We start from the raw sequence: 15,941 nt of genomic DNA on the forward strand, positions 1-15,941 counted from the left end.
CTGACAAAGAAAGGAACATGGTACCCAAAAGTGGAATTGACATTACAGAGCTGTGACTTGGGCCCAAGAAGTTCCTGCAGGCACACAATTAGCAGTGTATTAGAGTAGCACACTTCTTGCTATCTCACAACCAGATCCAGAAATTACTCTTTCTGTCTGCTCTTGGAAACATGTAGGAGTGAATAATGGAAAACAGCAGTACAAATGTCATGCATTTGTACAGGGCATAACACTTTATGTAAATAAAACACAGAGGGGGGAGCTTAAATGTGGGACTCTTTCTTGTCCCCAGCCATTGTCCTTTATTACTTTTGTGGATGATATAATAGTTTGAATCCAATTGTCCTTACCCTGTTTCAATGATTAGAGGCACTCAGATCACCACTTATCAGGAGTTGTATTCACCTGTTCATCTGTGATTTAGAAAACAGAGCTGATGCACCTGTATGCAGAGAAACGTCTACAGGAACAGAAAGAAATTAAAGAGCTGGTGGAACAGGTCATGGAAGGACACAAGAATGTAAAGCAAGTAAAAGCAAAGATCCAGGAATACAAACAACAGATAGGTATATATATTGCCAGAAAAATGAGAAGTGATGCTAAATATCCCCAAATTACTTCATCTTTCTTTAGTGTACCGATAACAATTTTTACAGAAGGGAAAGTGAAATTGAGGGAAAGATCCAGGCTATACGTTTCCATGAATGTATGAATGTGAATTCAGGAATCAGCTGGCAATGGGCAGGTCAGAAATTCTAAGCTACTGGTCATGGGAATTACTCTTAGTTTAAAGGAGAAATACATAATTAATGTTCTGCAACCAGTTTCCCTTCCATCTAAAAGTAGCACATGATAGTGACTCTACTTCTTTGTCAAATTCTCTGCTTGTGTATCTCCATACTTGTATTCATAAGGATTGAGGCAGGCAAAGAGTGTTAGTCACTCCAAAATGGACTAGCAGAGCCTACCAGCCTTTGCAATTCAGTCATTTCTAGGATATACATAGCTTGGAAGACTATGAATATTTTCTATTTTATAATATCCTTTTATTAAGTAATGAAACAGTATGTACAAATGAGAATAGAAATTACAAAGCAGTAATTCAGTGTCTGTGTATGTATATAGTACATTTATGTGCTGAATAGAAGGATAGATGGTGGAGGTGGGAAGTACTCATTTGTTTCTTTAATGATTCCTCCCACCAATACCAGACTGTTCCCTCAAGTGCCTTTAGATCAGTATTATTATAATTATTCATGAATGCACATGAATTTTCCTCCAGATGGACTACTTGTTAAAATAGGCAAACAGCTAACTGAGATTAATTCTTATCTTTCAGTTCAGCAGGTTTCTGAAGAAAGTGAAGAACTTCTCCGGCAAGCTTTAGCAGAAAAGGAGGAGAGGAATAGGAAAAGATACGAACTAATTCAACAAATACGAGCTCTTGAGTCTGCACCTAGCATCAGACACAAGTTTGTTGATTTAACAGAGGTAAGCTCAAAAGGAGCTTATGTACTGGTTTTACATAAATGTGTACTGTATATGTTTCACACATTCAGAGGGATTGTGCACTGCAGATACATCACAGTCTGGATGAAGTACAAAGTGACTCCATACATGTTGTATTTTGTCATATTGCATGACAAAAGTTAGATATGAAATGGAACATTGACAAAGTCTATAAAATGAAAATTTTATCAAGAAGAATATTCTGATGGCAAGTGAAATCTTAATCCTCTTGAACCTTCTTCGAATTTTGCCAATAGGACCTGGGTTTCCCAATATCTTACAAAAAGAGTCTGGACAGTGATTACAGGATGTTCTGTGCAACTTCACAAATTCAAAGATTTGTCAGTCAGGGTAAGAACTGAATCAACACAAGTTTGGACTCATGTATACTTAGTTATATTGCAGTGGTGATGGCCATGGTAATTAGCAAGATTAATTTCCTTTGCTTTCAAAACTGTCAACATTCAGGTATATGAAAGAGATTGTCAAGAGAACCCAGAACCTTCTGAGCTGTTACAATTCCATGTAAATAACTTGTAAATAAGTCTATAGTTTGTAGTAACTGTATTAACTGTATCTCAAACTTCTTGGACTTGCTGTTGATGCACAGCTCTTATGCCTGTGATTGGCTCTGCAATGCCCAGACTGAGGCAGCATCCAGAAATCTGTTATCTTATTTGTTAACTTAATCAGAAGAAGATAACCAAATTGGACATAAGAAATACATTTTTTACAATGAGTGTGATGAACCACTGGCTCAGGTTGCCCAGAGAAGTTGTGGATGCTCCATCCCTGGAAGTGTTCAAGGCTGGGGTGAATGGGACTTGAAGCAACCTGGTCAGGAGTATGTTCTTGGCCATGGCAGGACATTTGGATTAGCTGGTCTTTAAGGTCCCTTCCAACTCAAATTGTTCTGTGATTCTCTATCACAACTTCACTGTTCCATTATACTGAGTATTACAGTAGCACTCTAGTGAATTGCCACACTCTTGGTGAGAGCTTGCCCTGGTTTTCTTTCTATAAGAGGCTTTGTGCAATTAAGTATTTGTACATAAAATTCCAATTCAGTCTTCTAATTTTTAAACTACCAGTTCTTCCCTTCATGGTACTTTCATTTCTTGAATACCAGCAATATCTACTAAATGAGTGTAGAACTTTTCTTATTTTAGGAACAACTTCACTGGCTTCACTGAGCATTTTTGAAAGGCAGACACTCAAAAAACATTCAGCTTCTACCACTCTATGCCTTGAACAAATTCTCTTTCCTAGACATGTTTGATGTCTGCTTGTCATGCTCAAACACTACCACTGAGATAGACAGATAGATAGATAGACAGATAGATAGATAGATAGATAGATAGATAGACAGATAATAGATATAGTATAGAGATCTAGAGATATATATACCCTGTTGCAAAACATTTCCCTTTCACTTCCTGTGAATACAATTTTATGGTCATTTGAAGTTTAATGGTGGACTTGAAAGAAAGGAAAGGTATATATAAGAGCAAGAGTCTCAAATTTCAAGCCTTCATAAAGCTGTTTGGAAATGATCCATCTTTGTTTGCAAATTGAAGTGCAGAAATTCTCCTTAGATTGTAGCATCTCATTATCATTCACATTGCAAAGTGGATATTAAAAAGCCTTCATTAAACATTCAGGTTTGAATATTTTAAATTTGGACATTATTATCTGAATTTTCTGGGTGCAAAGCATTGTTTAGTTCCAATAATTTCAGATAAGAACAGTAGATACCTTATAGATCAACAGCATATTTTGGAAATAGATAAATACAAAAAAATGCATATTTTTAGTGTAAAGTCTGTTCAGGCTTCACACATTAAAAAAAAAAGTATAGTTTTACACATTTTAAAAATTCAAAAGTCTAATTAAAAGTCAAGTAGATTTTTTTTGAGAGCAAATATATTCTATTTATTATTAATCTTCTATATGTTTTTCAATGCTCTTTTCTTTAAATGTTTTATAAAATATATGCTCTAGATTTTAAAACCAGTTTTTAAATACCAGTTAGTTTAAGATCATCCCTATATTTCAGAAATCAGAATATATTCAGCATGAATTGGAACACAATCAAAATATTCTGGTTTTACTCATTTACTCTCCCCTTGGTATTTACAGTGTTATTTAAACCTATATTTTGTGTTCTCTAGACTGGTGGCCATGGTTTATTTGGTGAAATGTCAATAGTGGAACTACGTGAACGCCTCGCCCTACTCAAGGAAGCACAGAAGGCAGCAGAGGAAGAGAAGAGAGATCAGATAATTCATGAAAAACAAGCTAAGGAACAACTTATTCTAGACAAACTGGACCAGATTTCCCAATTCAGAGCACAACTTGGACGAGCAGCTGCTTTAAAGTCAGTATAAAACAGCATGTGACATTTAAGACATTGCAACTTTGTTAATATTGTGCCAGCCCTTGAGGAGAAGAACAAGCAGAGAGCAAAATACAGCCCTTCTGTAAATCAGTATGACTTTTGTCAAGGATTACACTGGGGCCAAGATTTCCTCTTAATTCTTGAAAATAATTTTCATCAGATTTAACAAATCTTTTTCATCTTTTATGGTTGAGGACACTCCATAGGCTAGTGTTGACAGTATTGCCCCAGGATTCAGAGCCAATAATATAAATTTAGAAAGAAGTTTTGCCTTTCTTCTGTTCCTTTTCAGCTAATCAGAACTAATTTGATGTCATTATAATCATTCTAGCTTGACACTTAAAGTTGTTTCTCATTCTCATCTAAACCAGTACTAGAGCTGTAGTTTTCTTCCTTGAATTTCATCTGTAATGTTAAAATGAAGGCCTTATTCTAGAAGTTAAAAATATTTTAGGAAGAAGATTTTATGATAGCAATAATCAGCTATAAATTAAATACATTATAGCATTAGATCAAAAAGGAAGTTCTTTGCTTACAGGCCGAGCAAATTCTGCATTCATTACTAATATTTATTATTCATTATCAAATTTATTAATCATTGTCATAAAGGATACATAACCATAACAGATGCTTCACATGTGCAGAAGACAGGTCCCTTCCACAAGGGTTTTGAAATCTAAGTTAAAGCTATAGACAAATAAAGCTGAGCAGGAAGAAAGCCTCTGTAAAAGTATACAACATGGCACACCTCTTGATCTTATACCATTTTTACTGCATCTTAAATATTTGCCACTTTTTTCTTTCAAATTGTCTTTTTTCTTTTCCCTTTTGTGGCTTTGAGAGATAAGTCCTCGTCTTGCCATATTTATTTTGCAAACTGATGTTCAGGCTGACATTCAGAAGACATATTTTATCAGGCTACAAACACATGTTTTTAGACATGTCTTAGATTCATGTTTATTGCCAAAGGTGGCTTCTCAGAGTTCAATTCATGTTAATCATTTATCATCCAATTCTACATCGCAGTTACAGAAGGTAGTATTGATATATTCTTTTAGTTTTCACTTGCCTCAGCTCTAATTTGGTTTGTTGCCGATAACCAGTCTCCAAAGACTGGGGTTTTACTATGTTAGTACTTGAGAAGATAGTTTAATGTATTTAATGAATCGATAACTGCAGCTGCAGTGGATTGACTCCACAGAGCAGTGACCTTCTTTTCTATGGCATGTATCAAGAAAAGATTTTAAGACTTAAGAACCTGAAATGGAGTTGGAGCTAGAAATATACTCTCATTGCTAAACATTCAGTATTGTGAAAGCCTGTGGGAATAACTCAAGCCACTGCTTTCCACTAGAGATGGAAACTAAGCATTAAGAACTTGTGTACTACATAAACTCTGTTTCACTGGTACCTGCTTAAAGAATAATCTGTTCTTCTAGACGTGAATTTTGTATAGGGCTGGGTTCCTTTAAACTAGACTCTTTGCCTTAATTCAGAACTAAAACTGTTCTGATCCTGAAATAAGCTGTGCTTGAATGAGAAGCTTTGATTCAATTTTTGTTCTGTCATTTGAAATGCTTTTTAGAACAGACCAACATGCCAAAGATAGTAGAATCCAAATTAAATTATACACTAAATTTCAAGCCTCTGACTCAATCAGTCAATCTGGTCAGATTCTTGGTAAGTTATACAGTAATATTAATGGAGCCCTATCTGCTTTCTAAATAAAGAAATATAATGTTTCATTATAGATGTTAGAAGACATTTTCCTTTCATGGTTCCTAAGCAATTTATGTATGTATACATTTTATGTATATGTTGGAAGTAATTCCTATAAAAAGGCATCATCATAGTATATCAAAAATGTTTTTCTTTCAGAGTGTATTTCATGCATTTTCATACAGAATCCAAATCTCTGGTGTTATTTTTGTTAATACAGAAATATCGCATGCTGGCCATGGCATTTACAAATGCTAGACACTTTCATGCAGTTTTTTATTTCTCTCTATAGAAACTATGGGCTTTGTGTATTAAATCTTATTTGCAGATCTTGAATCGTGAAGTACCTCTCAAACCAGTGTGAGTGATTAATTGCTTGGGTTCTATTCTTGATATGTTGCACAGGAGGTGTAAAAAGCTAATTTTTATGTTTACAGAATTGATTCATCATTATAGGGATAGAAAAGCAAATCTTACCAATGGTCCTCATAAGTTAGCCTTATGCATCAATATAAAATTATGTGTTACATCCTAAATTGCATTATGTTGAAGGCTACTACTAATCAGCTAAAGTATGGCAGCTAAACTATGCTAAACACCTGCTTCAGTGACAGCTGGAGTTTAATCAGGTCCCTACCAAGCAGGTTCCTTTCAATAATATTCACAATCATACATCAACACAAGAGAAGCACATTGTGCAAGTATATAATGAGCTATATTAAACAAAATAGGAAATGGAACATGAAAAATTACAGAGACATTGGCCTTTAATAGACTGCAAGCTGTGACATCTATCACAGCAGTGGCTTTGTGAGTGCTTGCAGGATGGTACATATGCTGGACATCCCTTTAATTGCTAGAATTTCACACAGTTTGAAAATCAGCACTGTCATTTGAAGTGGACAAGCAATTCTGTTCTCAGCTTTCAAACTCAAGCACCAGCAAATTTGTGTGTGTTTGAATGCATGTTAATGTACTCAAGTTACATGCATGTGTACTTGAGGTACATCTCCTTTCATTCTAGTGAGAGACATGTATTACTGCAATGTGATGTCCTGAGAATGACACAGTAGTTCAAACCAGTTGGTCTGAAGCTCCCTCCATCCACATTATCTGTGGTTTGCGGGGAGAGTTACTTGGTGTTGGACTCGAAGTCTGGGGCTGCAAGCTCTCACCATTCACGTGGTCTAAAGCTGTCAGAGAGCAGAACTAATCCTCCCTGACTTCCTTGTATGTGAGGAAGATGTACAGACTCCCACCAAGTCAAAAGTTTCCTGGATCCCCGTCTCACACTGTGGTAATGCTGTGGTACACTGGGCTCCCAGCACTGCATTACAAATGATGGTGTGTTTGCCAAGATGGCAGAGCAATCCTTTCTCTCCCTGCCACTGCCAGTGCTCAGATCCCTCCCTGAGAAGGGGCACTGACCACACACACCGAGAGAAAGGTAACCCCTCTCTCTTGGCCTGAGGTGGGGAAGGGTGAGCAATAGTGTGAAGGCAGCCAGAGCAAGAAAAGGAGGAGGAGAAGGAGGAGGTAATGAGTTCTTCACTATCATTGAAACAAAAGGGGGAAATTTATCAGTAATGATGGACCAGAAATATGAAGATGTGAAGAGAAGCTGTAAAAAAAAGCCAGGCTTTTCTCAATGGTGGCCACTGAGGGGACAAGAGGAGTATGAGGAAACACTTTTTACTGTGAAGATGACCAAGCATTGGCACAGATTTTCCAGAGAGGTTGTGGAGTCTCCATCCTTGGAGGTGTTCAAAAGCCATCTGGACACAGACCAGTGCACACAGCTCAAGGTGGCTCTGCTTAACCAGACAGGGTGCTCAAGAGGACCCCCAGAGATCCCTTCCAGACTCAGCCATTCTGTGATTTAGTGACTGAACTTTGATTTATGCAATTTCAAAACTTTTACTTTACATGAGGAAAACACTGTTATGAATAACAATCATTTCCCCATCTAAAATTAGGTGCTTCATAAATTAATTGTTTTGGAAGAGAGTCAGATTTTGAGTGCTTAAATCACTCACATTAGTACACAACAGTAATCAGTCTAATAGTGTAGTGTTCTTAAATGTCAAAATAGTAACTGCCTTAATAGTGAACTGTTAACAGTTAGATACATTCAGTTTGCTAACTGCAGTAACTTAGAATTATATGGTGCAGGACAGAAAAAGGCAAGATACTGTGAAGTATAGACAGCCCCACTCACTAAGGCTATGAGAATTTTTTTTTAAATATTATTTTCAATATAAACAATTTTTCTTTTAAAAAAATATTTGTGTTTTTGCACAAGTCTCCATTTTATAGTGTGAGCTTATAAATACAGTCCTAGCTGTTTGATATTTTGGTGCCTAGAATAGTCAAGTGGTCATTTTTACTCAACCTCCTACAAGTATTGAGTCAGTTAAGACCTGACTACAGCTCTTACATACATCTATGTCTTTATACTTTTGATGCAAAGCTGGAGTTTGAAAATTAAAATGAAGAGTCAAATATAGATTATAGGAGAAACCTCTGTTCAAAACTTCAAAATTCCTATTTTTTAAATATAGCTGAGAAAAATTTTAATAAATTATCACATAATTTTCTACAGATCTGGAGAGGATTTTTCTGTGTACTATCCCATTCTGACTGGCTGTTAACTTACATCCTTAGGAAATACATGACATGAGGTGAAAGAGATCATAAGAGGTTTTTCTATCCTGAGCCCTCAAAGTTCTCAACTGATGACAGAAAACCAGAATTTTAAAATTTGTTTTTTCATTCCTTCGTCTCTTGGAATTTCTGTTATGATATGGTGTGGCATCTGAAAATCTATGGGACTGGCAGCTTTTTGGAATAGTGTAGATGACTGGCACGAGACTACATTTAGAAAAGGAATGAATATTACCCCGGAAATAAGCAACTATTCATAATGTTAATATAGAAGCATCCTTTAATTTTATTTACAAGAATCTGGATTTGCATGTAAGGAAAGATTTTGTTGTTTATTCTCATGGACAAGACTTAATCATCAAGTATTTACTTAAAACTTATATTTTATAAGTTATAAAACTTTTACTTGTTATATTCTCCTACATCCTTTGGAATACAATGCCTTCATACAGTGCACATAGAAATAAACCATGCCATCAATCAGGTTAAGTGACAGCAGACAGTTTTTAGAATTACAATACAGTGTTAAAAATTAATCTCAGTGTAGCAGAGTATATCACAGTCTTAAAGTGGATAAGGAAACATTATCCTAACCAGATAGCATGACACATGGAGCAGAGGGGTTCAGGGAGTGTTTCAGGAAAGTAACTGGAAATGAGAAGCCAAGCTTAACTGTGTCCCTTACTTAGAGTTCACAGTCACATTTCAGAATGTGGCACAGGTCATATTTCCCCTTTATCCAGTTCCTAAGGATTTGGGGACCTCTAGTCTGGAATGGCTGCGCTGAAGAAAACTTGTTATCACAGAGTTTCCTATAAGCAGAGATAAAACTAACAAGGCAGGCAAAAGCCATCTCTCCCAAGGTGAAAGAACTGTTTGGATCCTTGATACAGACACTTTTTAAAAGCAAATTGGTGTGTTTAGCATCAGAAGGTACTTCTTTCTTCTTCCCTATCTGCCAGCTTCTTGAGAAGTGTGTCTTATACTGAAACCACCCAAGATATAAGAAAAGGGTTCAGTTGTAAAAGATTTCTTTTCAAAAGGCAACTTGTCTGTGAAACTAGTCCTGCCATTGACAGAATGACAGCTACAGAATCAGTGGACAGTGCCCTGGTGCACTCTGCTCTGGGTAATTTGGAGTCTTGATTTGGTTTTCAATAAAAGCAATTGTAACGTTGCACCATAAAAATATAAAAAGACATTTTATTAAACTATCCTTTGCCAGCTTCTCCTAGCAGATCTAACATGGCTATACAATTGTGTACATTTCTTGGAAGATCTGACACTTCCTTTAGTTCTGAATTTAGCCAGAGAATCACAGCTGCTCATGACATAATATTAACTCTACAATTTGACCTTACTAAGCTAAATTCGAGGGTAATGTTGAATAAAAGAGAAAGTTGGATATGAAGTGAGTCACTCTGTAACATGGTGTAACCTACATGGAGAAGTTGTGAGTAAATTGGGCCAACTGGGTGAAAGTATTTAAAACCAGATAAAATGTAAATTCCAGAGGACACAAAATTGGCTACAATAGAAATGAGGGGGAAGGAAGACTATACAATAATGTCTCTGCTATGCCTTACTTTTAGGCTGCATATGCTGCTATCAATTTATGCTCACACAGAGCAACTAACCTTAATTAAAACATCACCATTCAATTTATTCTGTATCTGGGCATTTGCATTACACAGAAAAAAAAATATTTTATTTGCCAAGGAATACAGCAATCAAGATGAATACTAATGATCATATAAGGCACACTCCATAGTTCACACAAGCAAAGAGCTGCAGTATTATCCCAAGTTTTGCATGTTTTTTTTTTTTCCTAAAGAATGTCATGTCATGATTGAAATACTCCAGATATTGTCATCATGGCATCCTGTGGGAAAAAATTATTTGATGTGGTTTAGTAATGCTGTTCTGTAAACAAGAGGCAAAATGTGAGTACCACATGCAAGTTATATTTATATAATTTAAATATCTTTTGGGTCTAACTAGTTCTCAGAAGCAAGAGCAAATTCATTATTATCAAGGTAATATATGCTCAGATGGACTTATTCTGTGGGGATGATAATATTTTACCTTCTCATTGTTTCTTTTTGACTTTTCAGGCAAGAAGAAAAGAAAAAGTCCCAGTCCGGTGAAAGACCCATGAAAGATGAACGGATTTTAAACCTGCAGAAGAAGATTACAGAAAAAACAATGGAGCGTAAAAAGCAAGCAGGACTCTTGAAGATTAGCCCCCAGAAAACCAGAATGGTGTCAAGCAAGGTCTGGTTATTACATAAGGAGAAAAGATCTGCAATAGACCTGCTGTTCACAGACCTTTGCTCAACTGCCAGCACTGGCATGGGGGCAGAGGCAGATGGTGCCATACATGGCTGGCAATAACAACACCCTGCCTCCTGCCTAGGCACAATTTCTCCAGCCGTGGCCTTGACCTCACCTTCTTTTCACATGTTCTGCAGTCACAGAGCAGGACTCATCCATTCAACACCTGCCTTCACACTCCTACCACCACACACTCGATATCCCATCAAGACAGCATCCTACCCCATCTCCAACTCTTGTCTTTCCCAGCTTCCCATCACACACATCCCATCACACCACACTGGGATGCTCACCCCTCTCCCACCCAAGGCATGTTGCAGTTTATCATTCCCATGGTTTTGTGGAGAGTTGCAGCAGTGTTTAAGTCATCTTAAACTGGGCAACCTACTCTGTTCATCACACCAAGTTTGATGCCAACAAGTTTCCCAATCATGTGAGCAAGCAAACAGTGTTGTCAGCCAGCACATTATCAAATAGAAGTATATTCACTAAAGAGGAAACTTATCACTGTATAACTTGCAGTCTGATCATCTCTGTGTCTTTCCTGCAGGATTCTTTTCAATGGAACCATTGGAAAGAACTGGAGGAGAGTCGGGAAAGACAGTTCAGAATCCTTCAGCATGGCTTCATGGACAGGGAGGCAGCTCAGAAAAGGGAGCTCATTGCAGCAGCAAGAAGTGGAGCCAAAGCCTGTGTACTGCGCTCTGATCTGAGATAAAATACATTTGGAACAAATTCAGGCCTGCTGGAAATATCCCAGTGTACCTATTTACTACAAGGTTGAATTGTATTCTTTATTTCACCTTTACAGTGTGATTAGAAAAATGTGGGTCTTACAGGCACAATAGAATAAAAATGTGCGTAATATAATTTAATTTTTTATGTTATTTTATAATGATAAAATGATTCATTACATAATGATTTTTTCTGCTAGAATCAAAAGCTTTAAGAAACATTATCATCAGAGCTCCTACAGCATAATAGCAAGTATCTGTGTAAGAATGTTGAGGCCTGTATTTCGGGTTTTGTATACTATGCCATGGTTTGCTACACTCATTTTTCCAAAAGAATAAAAATGAGGGCAAACCCCAAGGAATATTTATTTACATTATGCATCTTTTCAGAAGGCATGGTCAGCCCAAGTTCCTAAAATGCCTTCTTACATGACTGTAACTATGTAAGAGGATTGCCAGTTTCAACACTGTTTTAGAGGATGAGGGAAAAACTGTTTAGAAGGTTTAGATGATGTGAAAGCCTCCAGAAGTCAGTCTAGATTCAATGACCCAGGCAGGCCATCTCTCTATTTGCAGATGTAAATTTCTTCAGTCTTTAAACAGTAAAAGGAGAACATAACATTGATCTCTTTAGGGAGCTGCTTCCAGAAGAAGTAAAAACTGTTACTCACCTAGAAGACAATTTGCCCTCTGACAATTTCTATACTGTGTAAAAGAGCCTTTAAATCACAAAACTTATCCAGGCACAAAGCCAAGGAGGATATAAATCAAAATGAAAATCCGCCCAGCAGTAAGACTATGTAATGTATTTCCATTTTAACTCAATGCCAGTTACTAAGTGTTTAATTATGGCTATTGCAAATATTTAAATTGAAGGAGACTGTCGCTGACATTAGAGTCAGGCAGCTGCTTCTAATGCTCTCACAACATTGCATTTCTCACTTTTTATTGAAGGAGGTCTAATGGAATTCTTTTATTGCCATCTAGCTGTGAAGATCACTTCCACAACCCACAAGCTGATAAAATGTGCTTTATTTTTCACTCCAAGTAAATGCTCTAATAGTCTAGAAAGGCAATGCAGGTAGGGCTCATGCTCCAGAGCAAGAATTAAGGAACACAGGAGAGTGAAAAGAAGGAATCATAGAAGTACAACTACATAGAAAAGGGAGCTATGACACCATGTCTAGTACAGTATTGTATATCTTTAAATGACAAACCCTTGGTAGCAGGGAGTTTGTCTTCCTTTGTGGTTGTTCAGCATTCTTTTACACTGCATTCCAGAGCAACAAAGCTAACTGGTGACTCTCAACACCTTGATTTTCCAGAAGCCAGCAATTAACAGCTGACGCTCATGGTCTAGTATATTGCACAGCTGAACAGTTCTCAAACCTTTTGCATCATTAAGCTGATATTGAGATTGTGGAAATTTCAAATCCCCATCACACTGCAGGCTTCTTCCCCTGTGATTTTAGACCAAGTTTTCAAAATTCTTATTGAATTGCAATCAAGCTGATTCAGAATTATTTCCTTCTCTATATTTTCTTTGCTCTCAAATAAAAGGACTGAGGAATAGATGAATCTCAATAATCCAGCTGTGGAATTTTTGCCTTCAGAGATCACAAATAGCCCTATTGCTACTTTGGGATCTGATGCATAAAGTCACCTTCAGAATCAACATTTTGAGGAATGTAAACAAATGTGTTTTGAAGAAAATACCAATATATTCCTGTACTGGTATTTTTGTATCAATATAGCCTATTGATTTTTCAGTGATGGCAGGCCTTGCAACAGAATACACAGAATAACATAAAAAATACCACCTTGCTCCTGACAAATGTGTATAACTTGATGCTGAACACAGCAGACCCTATCCAGAACCACTCTGCCTTGGCTTCTAGAGGACATTCCCTAGTATTCCTGTGTGGCACATGGAAACCTGAGGTGAGCAATGCAGAGCAATCAAAGGTCTGGTGGGACTTGTTAGCCCTGTGTTACAAAAGCAGCTGTAATGGCACTGGAGCCAGGTGAGCTGTGAAGGCACTCAGCTCACTGAGACTTGCTGCCTCAGCTGGTGCCTGTGGCAGGGACCATCCACCACCTGCTGCAGCCACACACACATAACTGAGGGAGCAACGCCTCTACACTTGCTGCACAGAAACACAGGTGGATGAATAATTCATGATTCATTCATTTACACATTTGTAACACCATTTGCAGCCAAGAAGATGAGCTTGAGTGAGGAAGGCTGACTCTGAAATCGTCCGTCAAAACAGAGGAACAAAGTCAGAGGTTGCACCTGTCTGATCGTAGTGACAGACTTGTAAGGAAACATTTGTAGTGCTGGAAGCTGCACATTCAGAGATCTCTGATTTCAGCACAAACAGCCAGACCACAGAAGCCTTCACATGCCACTACAGTGTAAGGAGGTGTAACAAACTCCAGATTATCTGAGGAAGACCAAGGGGTTTTGCCATGTGACAGACACTGGACACAGGGCACTCCCCACTCAGGTGACATGGTCACTGCTGGTGGCATTTGGCTCCCTCTTCCACACACTCAGTGACTGCCATGTCAGGTAATCCAAACTGCCCTAGAGAACATAGGTGTTTTATTATTTCAATGAAATTAAAGACACAGAGATGGTTATGTTGGGATGGCAGGGAAAAAAATACCTAGTGCAAATATACAGTACTCCTCTCCCAGAGGAGGAGAAGGGAAGACAAGTCACTAGGGGAAGCTAGTGACTTGTTCATCTATAAACAGCCAAATTGTCAGGCACAGGGCAGTAAATCAGAGAAGGTCAGCTGCTTATTGTGCTAAGGTAAAACTGTTGGAGAAAACCCTTTTTGATAGTGAGGCGAGGGTCTTGAAATACCTCTGCAAGTGTTTATAAGTTAGACATTGGATCTGGAGTAATTAATCCATGGGTAAGAGGTAACTATCTCCCACACTGATGGCCCTGATGAATTTTGCTCAGTCTGTTGAAAGCACACTGAGAAAAATAATTTCTTCACAGAAAGGGTGATTTGATATTGGATGGACTGTCCGGGGAAGTAGTGGAGTGACCATCCCTGGGGGTGTTTAAGGAAATAGTGGACATGACCATGGTCTTGTCAGAGAAAATCAAGACTAAAACTCCTTAACACTAATACAGTGTTAAGAAGCAAGCATTACTTTAGTACAACACCAGATGCACAGGGGATAATTTGGCCTAATGTGCATGCCTGGCTGAAGATGATAGATGCGTTTATTAGCCAGAGATCACAGAATATGCTGAGTTGTGAGGGACCCACAAGGATCACTGAGCCCATTTCCTGGCCCTGCACAGCACCATCCCCAAGAATCACATCATGTGATTGTCCTGAGAGCATTGTCCAAACACTCCTTGAGCTCTGTCAGGCTGGTGCCATGACCACTTCCCTGGGAAACCTGTTCCACTGGCCAACCATCCCCTGGGTGAAGAACCTTTTTCTAATATTCAACCTAAACCTCCTCTGACACAGCTTCAGGCCGTTCCTTGGGTCCCGTCACTCACCAAAGAGCAGAGATCAGTGCCTGTCCCTCCTCTTCCCCTCATGAAGAAGCTGTAACTGCAATGAGGTCTCTGTCTTCTCAGGCTCCTCTTCTCCAGACTGCACAGAACAAGTGCCCTCAGCTGTTACTCACGGCTTCCCCTCAAGGCACTTCACCATATTTGTCACCCTCCTTTGGATGCCCTCTATTAGTTTAATATCTTCCTTATATTGTGGTGTACATATTAATCAGAGAAGTGTTAGATATTAAGTTGCCTGGGTTTGCCCAGTGAGCCTCAGAGGGGCCTCTTGAGGGTCTTTAGGAACCCCTGGTGGTCTGCCACGTATGGTGTTGGTTTTTGCCCTCGATATAAAAGCTGCACAATGTTTCTGAAGGAACTGGATTGTTACAAGGTGCAGTAACCACCACACAGTTCTATTAAATGTTCCTTCTGCACGAGCAGTTTATAACACTCTGGTTGACATGGTGGTGTTCAATCATCAGTCAGAGTTGATGATCTCGAAGGTCTTTCCCGACCTAATTGATTCCACGAATCTGAGATTCTGCAAAACGTTTCCAGAAGACGGGGAGGGGGAAGGCGAAGGGGGGGAGGGGGAAGGGGGAGGCTAGGGAACCCCACCCCAAAGCTCACGCACACTCCACCTCCTGGTACAACAACTCCGGAGAACACAGCAAAAGCACGGTCTGGCTTCAGCCGCGCCTTTCGGGGTCTGTCAGGGCCGAATTAACCCGAGGACCAGGAGACCTTTCCCAAGGGGTGGCGAGAGAACTCCGCGGGCCTCTACAGCCCCGCTTAGGCCCCACGCCCGCGCGGAACTACAGCTCCCAGCACGCCCCGCGGCAGCAGAGGAGGTGGGGCCGCCCGTCTAACAGCTGTTTGATTGACGTGCGCGTCGACCACTCGGCGGGCGCGAGGCCGCAGCTCAGCCAATGGTAAGCGCGCGGGGGCGGGCGCTGCCGTGGGCCGCTGCCGGCCGGCTCTGAGGTGAGTGCGGCGGGCCGGGGGTTCGGCCGGTGGGGGGGGAGGGGGGAGCGGCGCTTGCGGGTCC

The 15,941-nt window shown here is 39.2% G+C and overlaps 1 protein-coding gene and 1 long non-coding RNA gene across 4 annotated transcripts in view; one reads left to right on the plus strand and one right to left on the minus strand.

The window, feature by feature from the left end:
- CFAP99 (cilia and flagella associated protein 99) overlaps positions 1-11,494 on the plus strand; it is a 49,162-nt gene extending 37,668 nt beyond the window's left edge. For all 3 annotated transcript variants that reach the window (XM_030270587.4, XM_072927941.1, XM_030270589.4), the window contains 5 exons: positions 425-566; positions 1,340-1,491; positions 3,681-3,886; positions 10,405-10,564; positions 11,175-11,494. In XM_030270587.4, coding sequence (XP_030126447.4) covers positions 425-566; positions 1,340-1,491; positions 3,681-3,886; positions 10,405-10,564; positions 11,175-11,342 — 828 coding nt within the window. In that variant the 3' untranslated portion in view covers positions 11,343-11,494. The remainder of the gene's footprint in view (positions 1-424; positions 567-1,339; positions 1,492-3,680; positions 3,887-10,404; positions 10,565-11,174) is intronic.
- The window catches only part of LOC115494908 (uncharacterized), a 29,804-nt gene extending 14,329 nt beyond the window's left edge, over positions 1-15,475 (minus strand). Inside the window, exons 1-2 of the long non-coding RNA XR_012055512.1 lie at positions 14,894-15,475; positions 10,376-10,468 (exon numbers count right to left, since the gene is read on the minus strand). This is a non-coding gene — a long non-coding RNA (uncharacterized lncRNA). The remainder of the gene's footprint in view (positions 1-10,375; positions 10,469-14,893) is intronic.
- Positions 15,476-15,941: the final 466 nt, after the last annotated feature.

This window comes from Taeniopygia guttata, chromosome 4, assembly GCF_048771995.1.
Source record: "Taeniopygia guttata chromosome 4, bTaeGut7.mat, whole genome shotgun sequence".
In the NCBI taxonomy this organism is placed as follows: Eukaryota; Metazoa; Chordata; class Aves; order Passeriformes; family Estrildidae; genus Taeniopygia; species Taeniopygia guttata.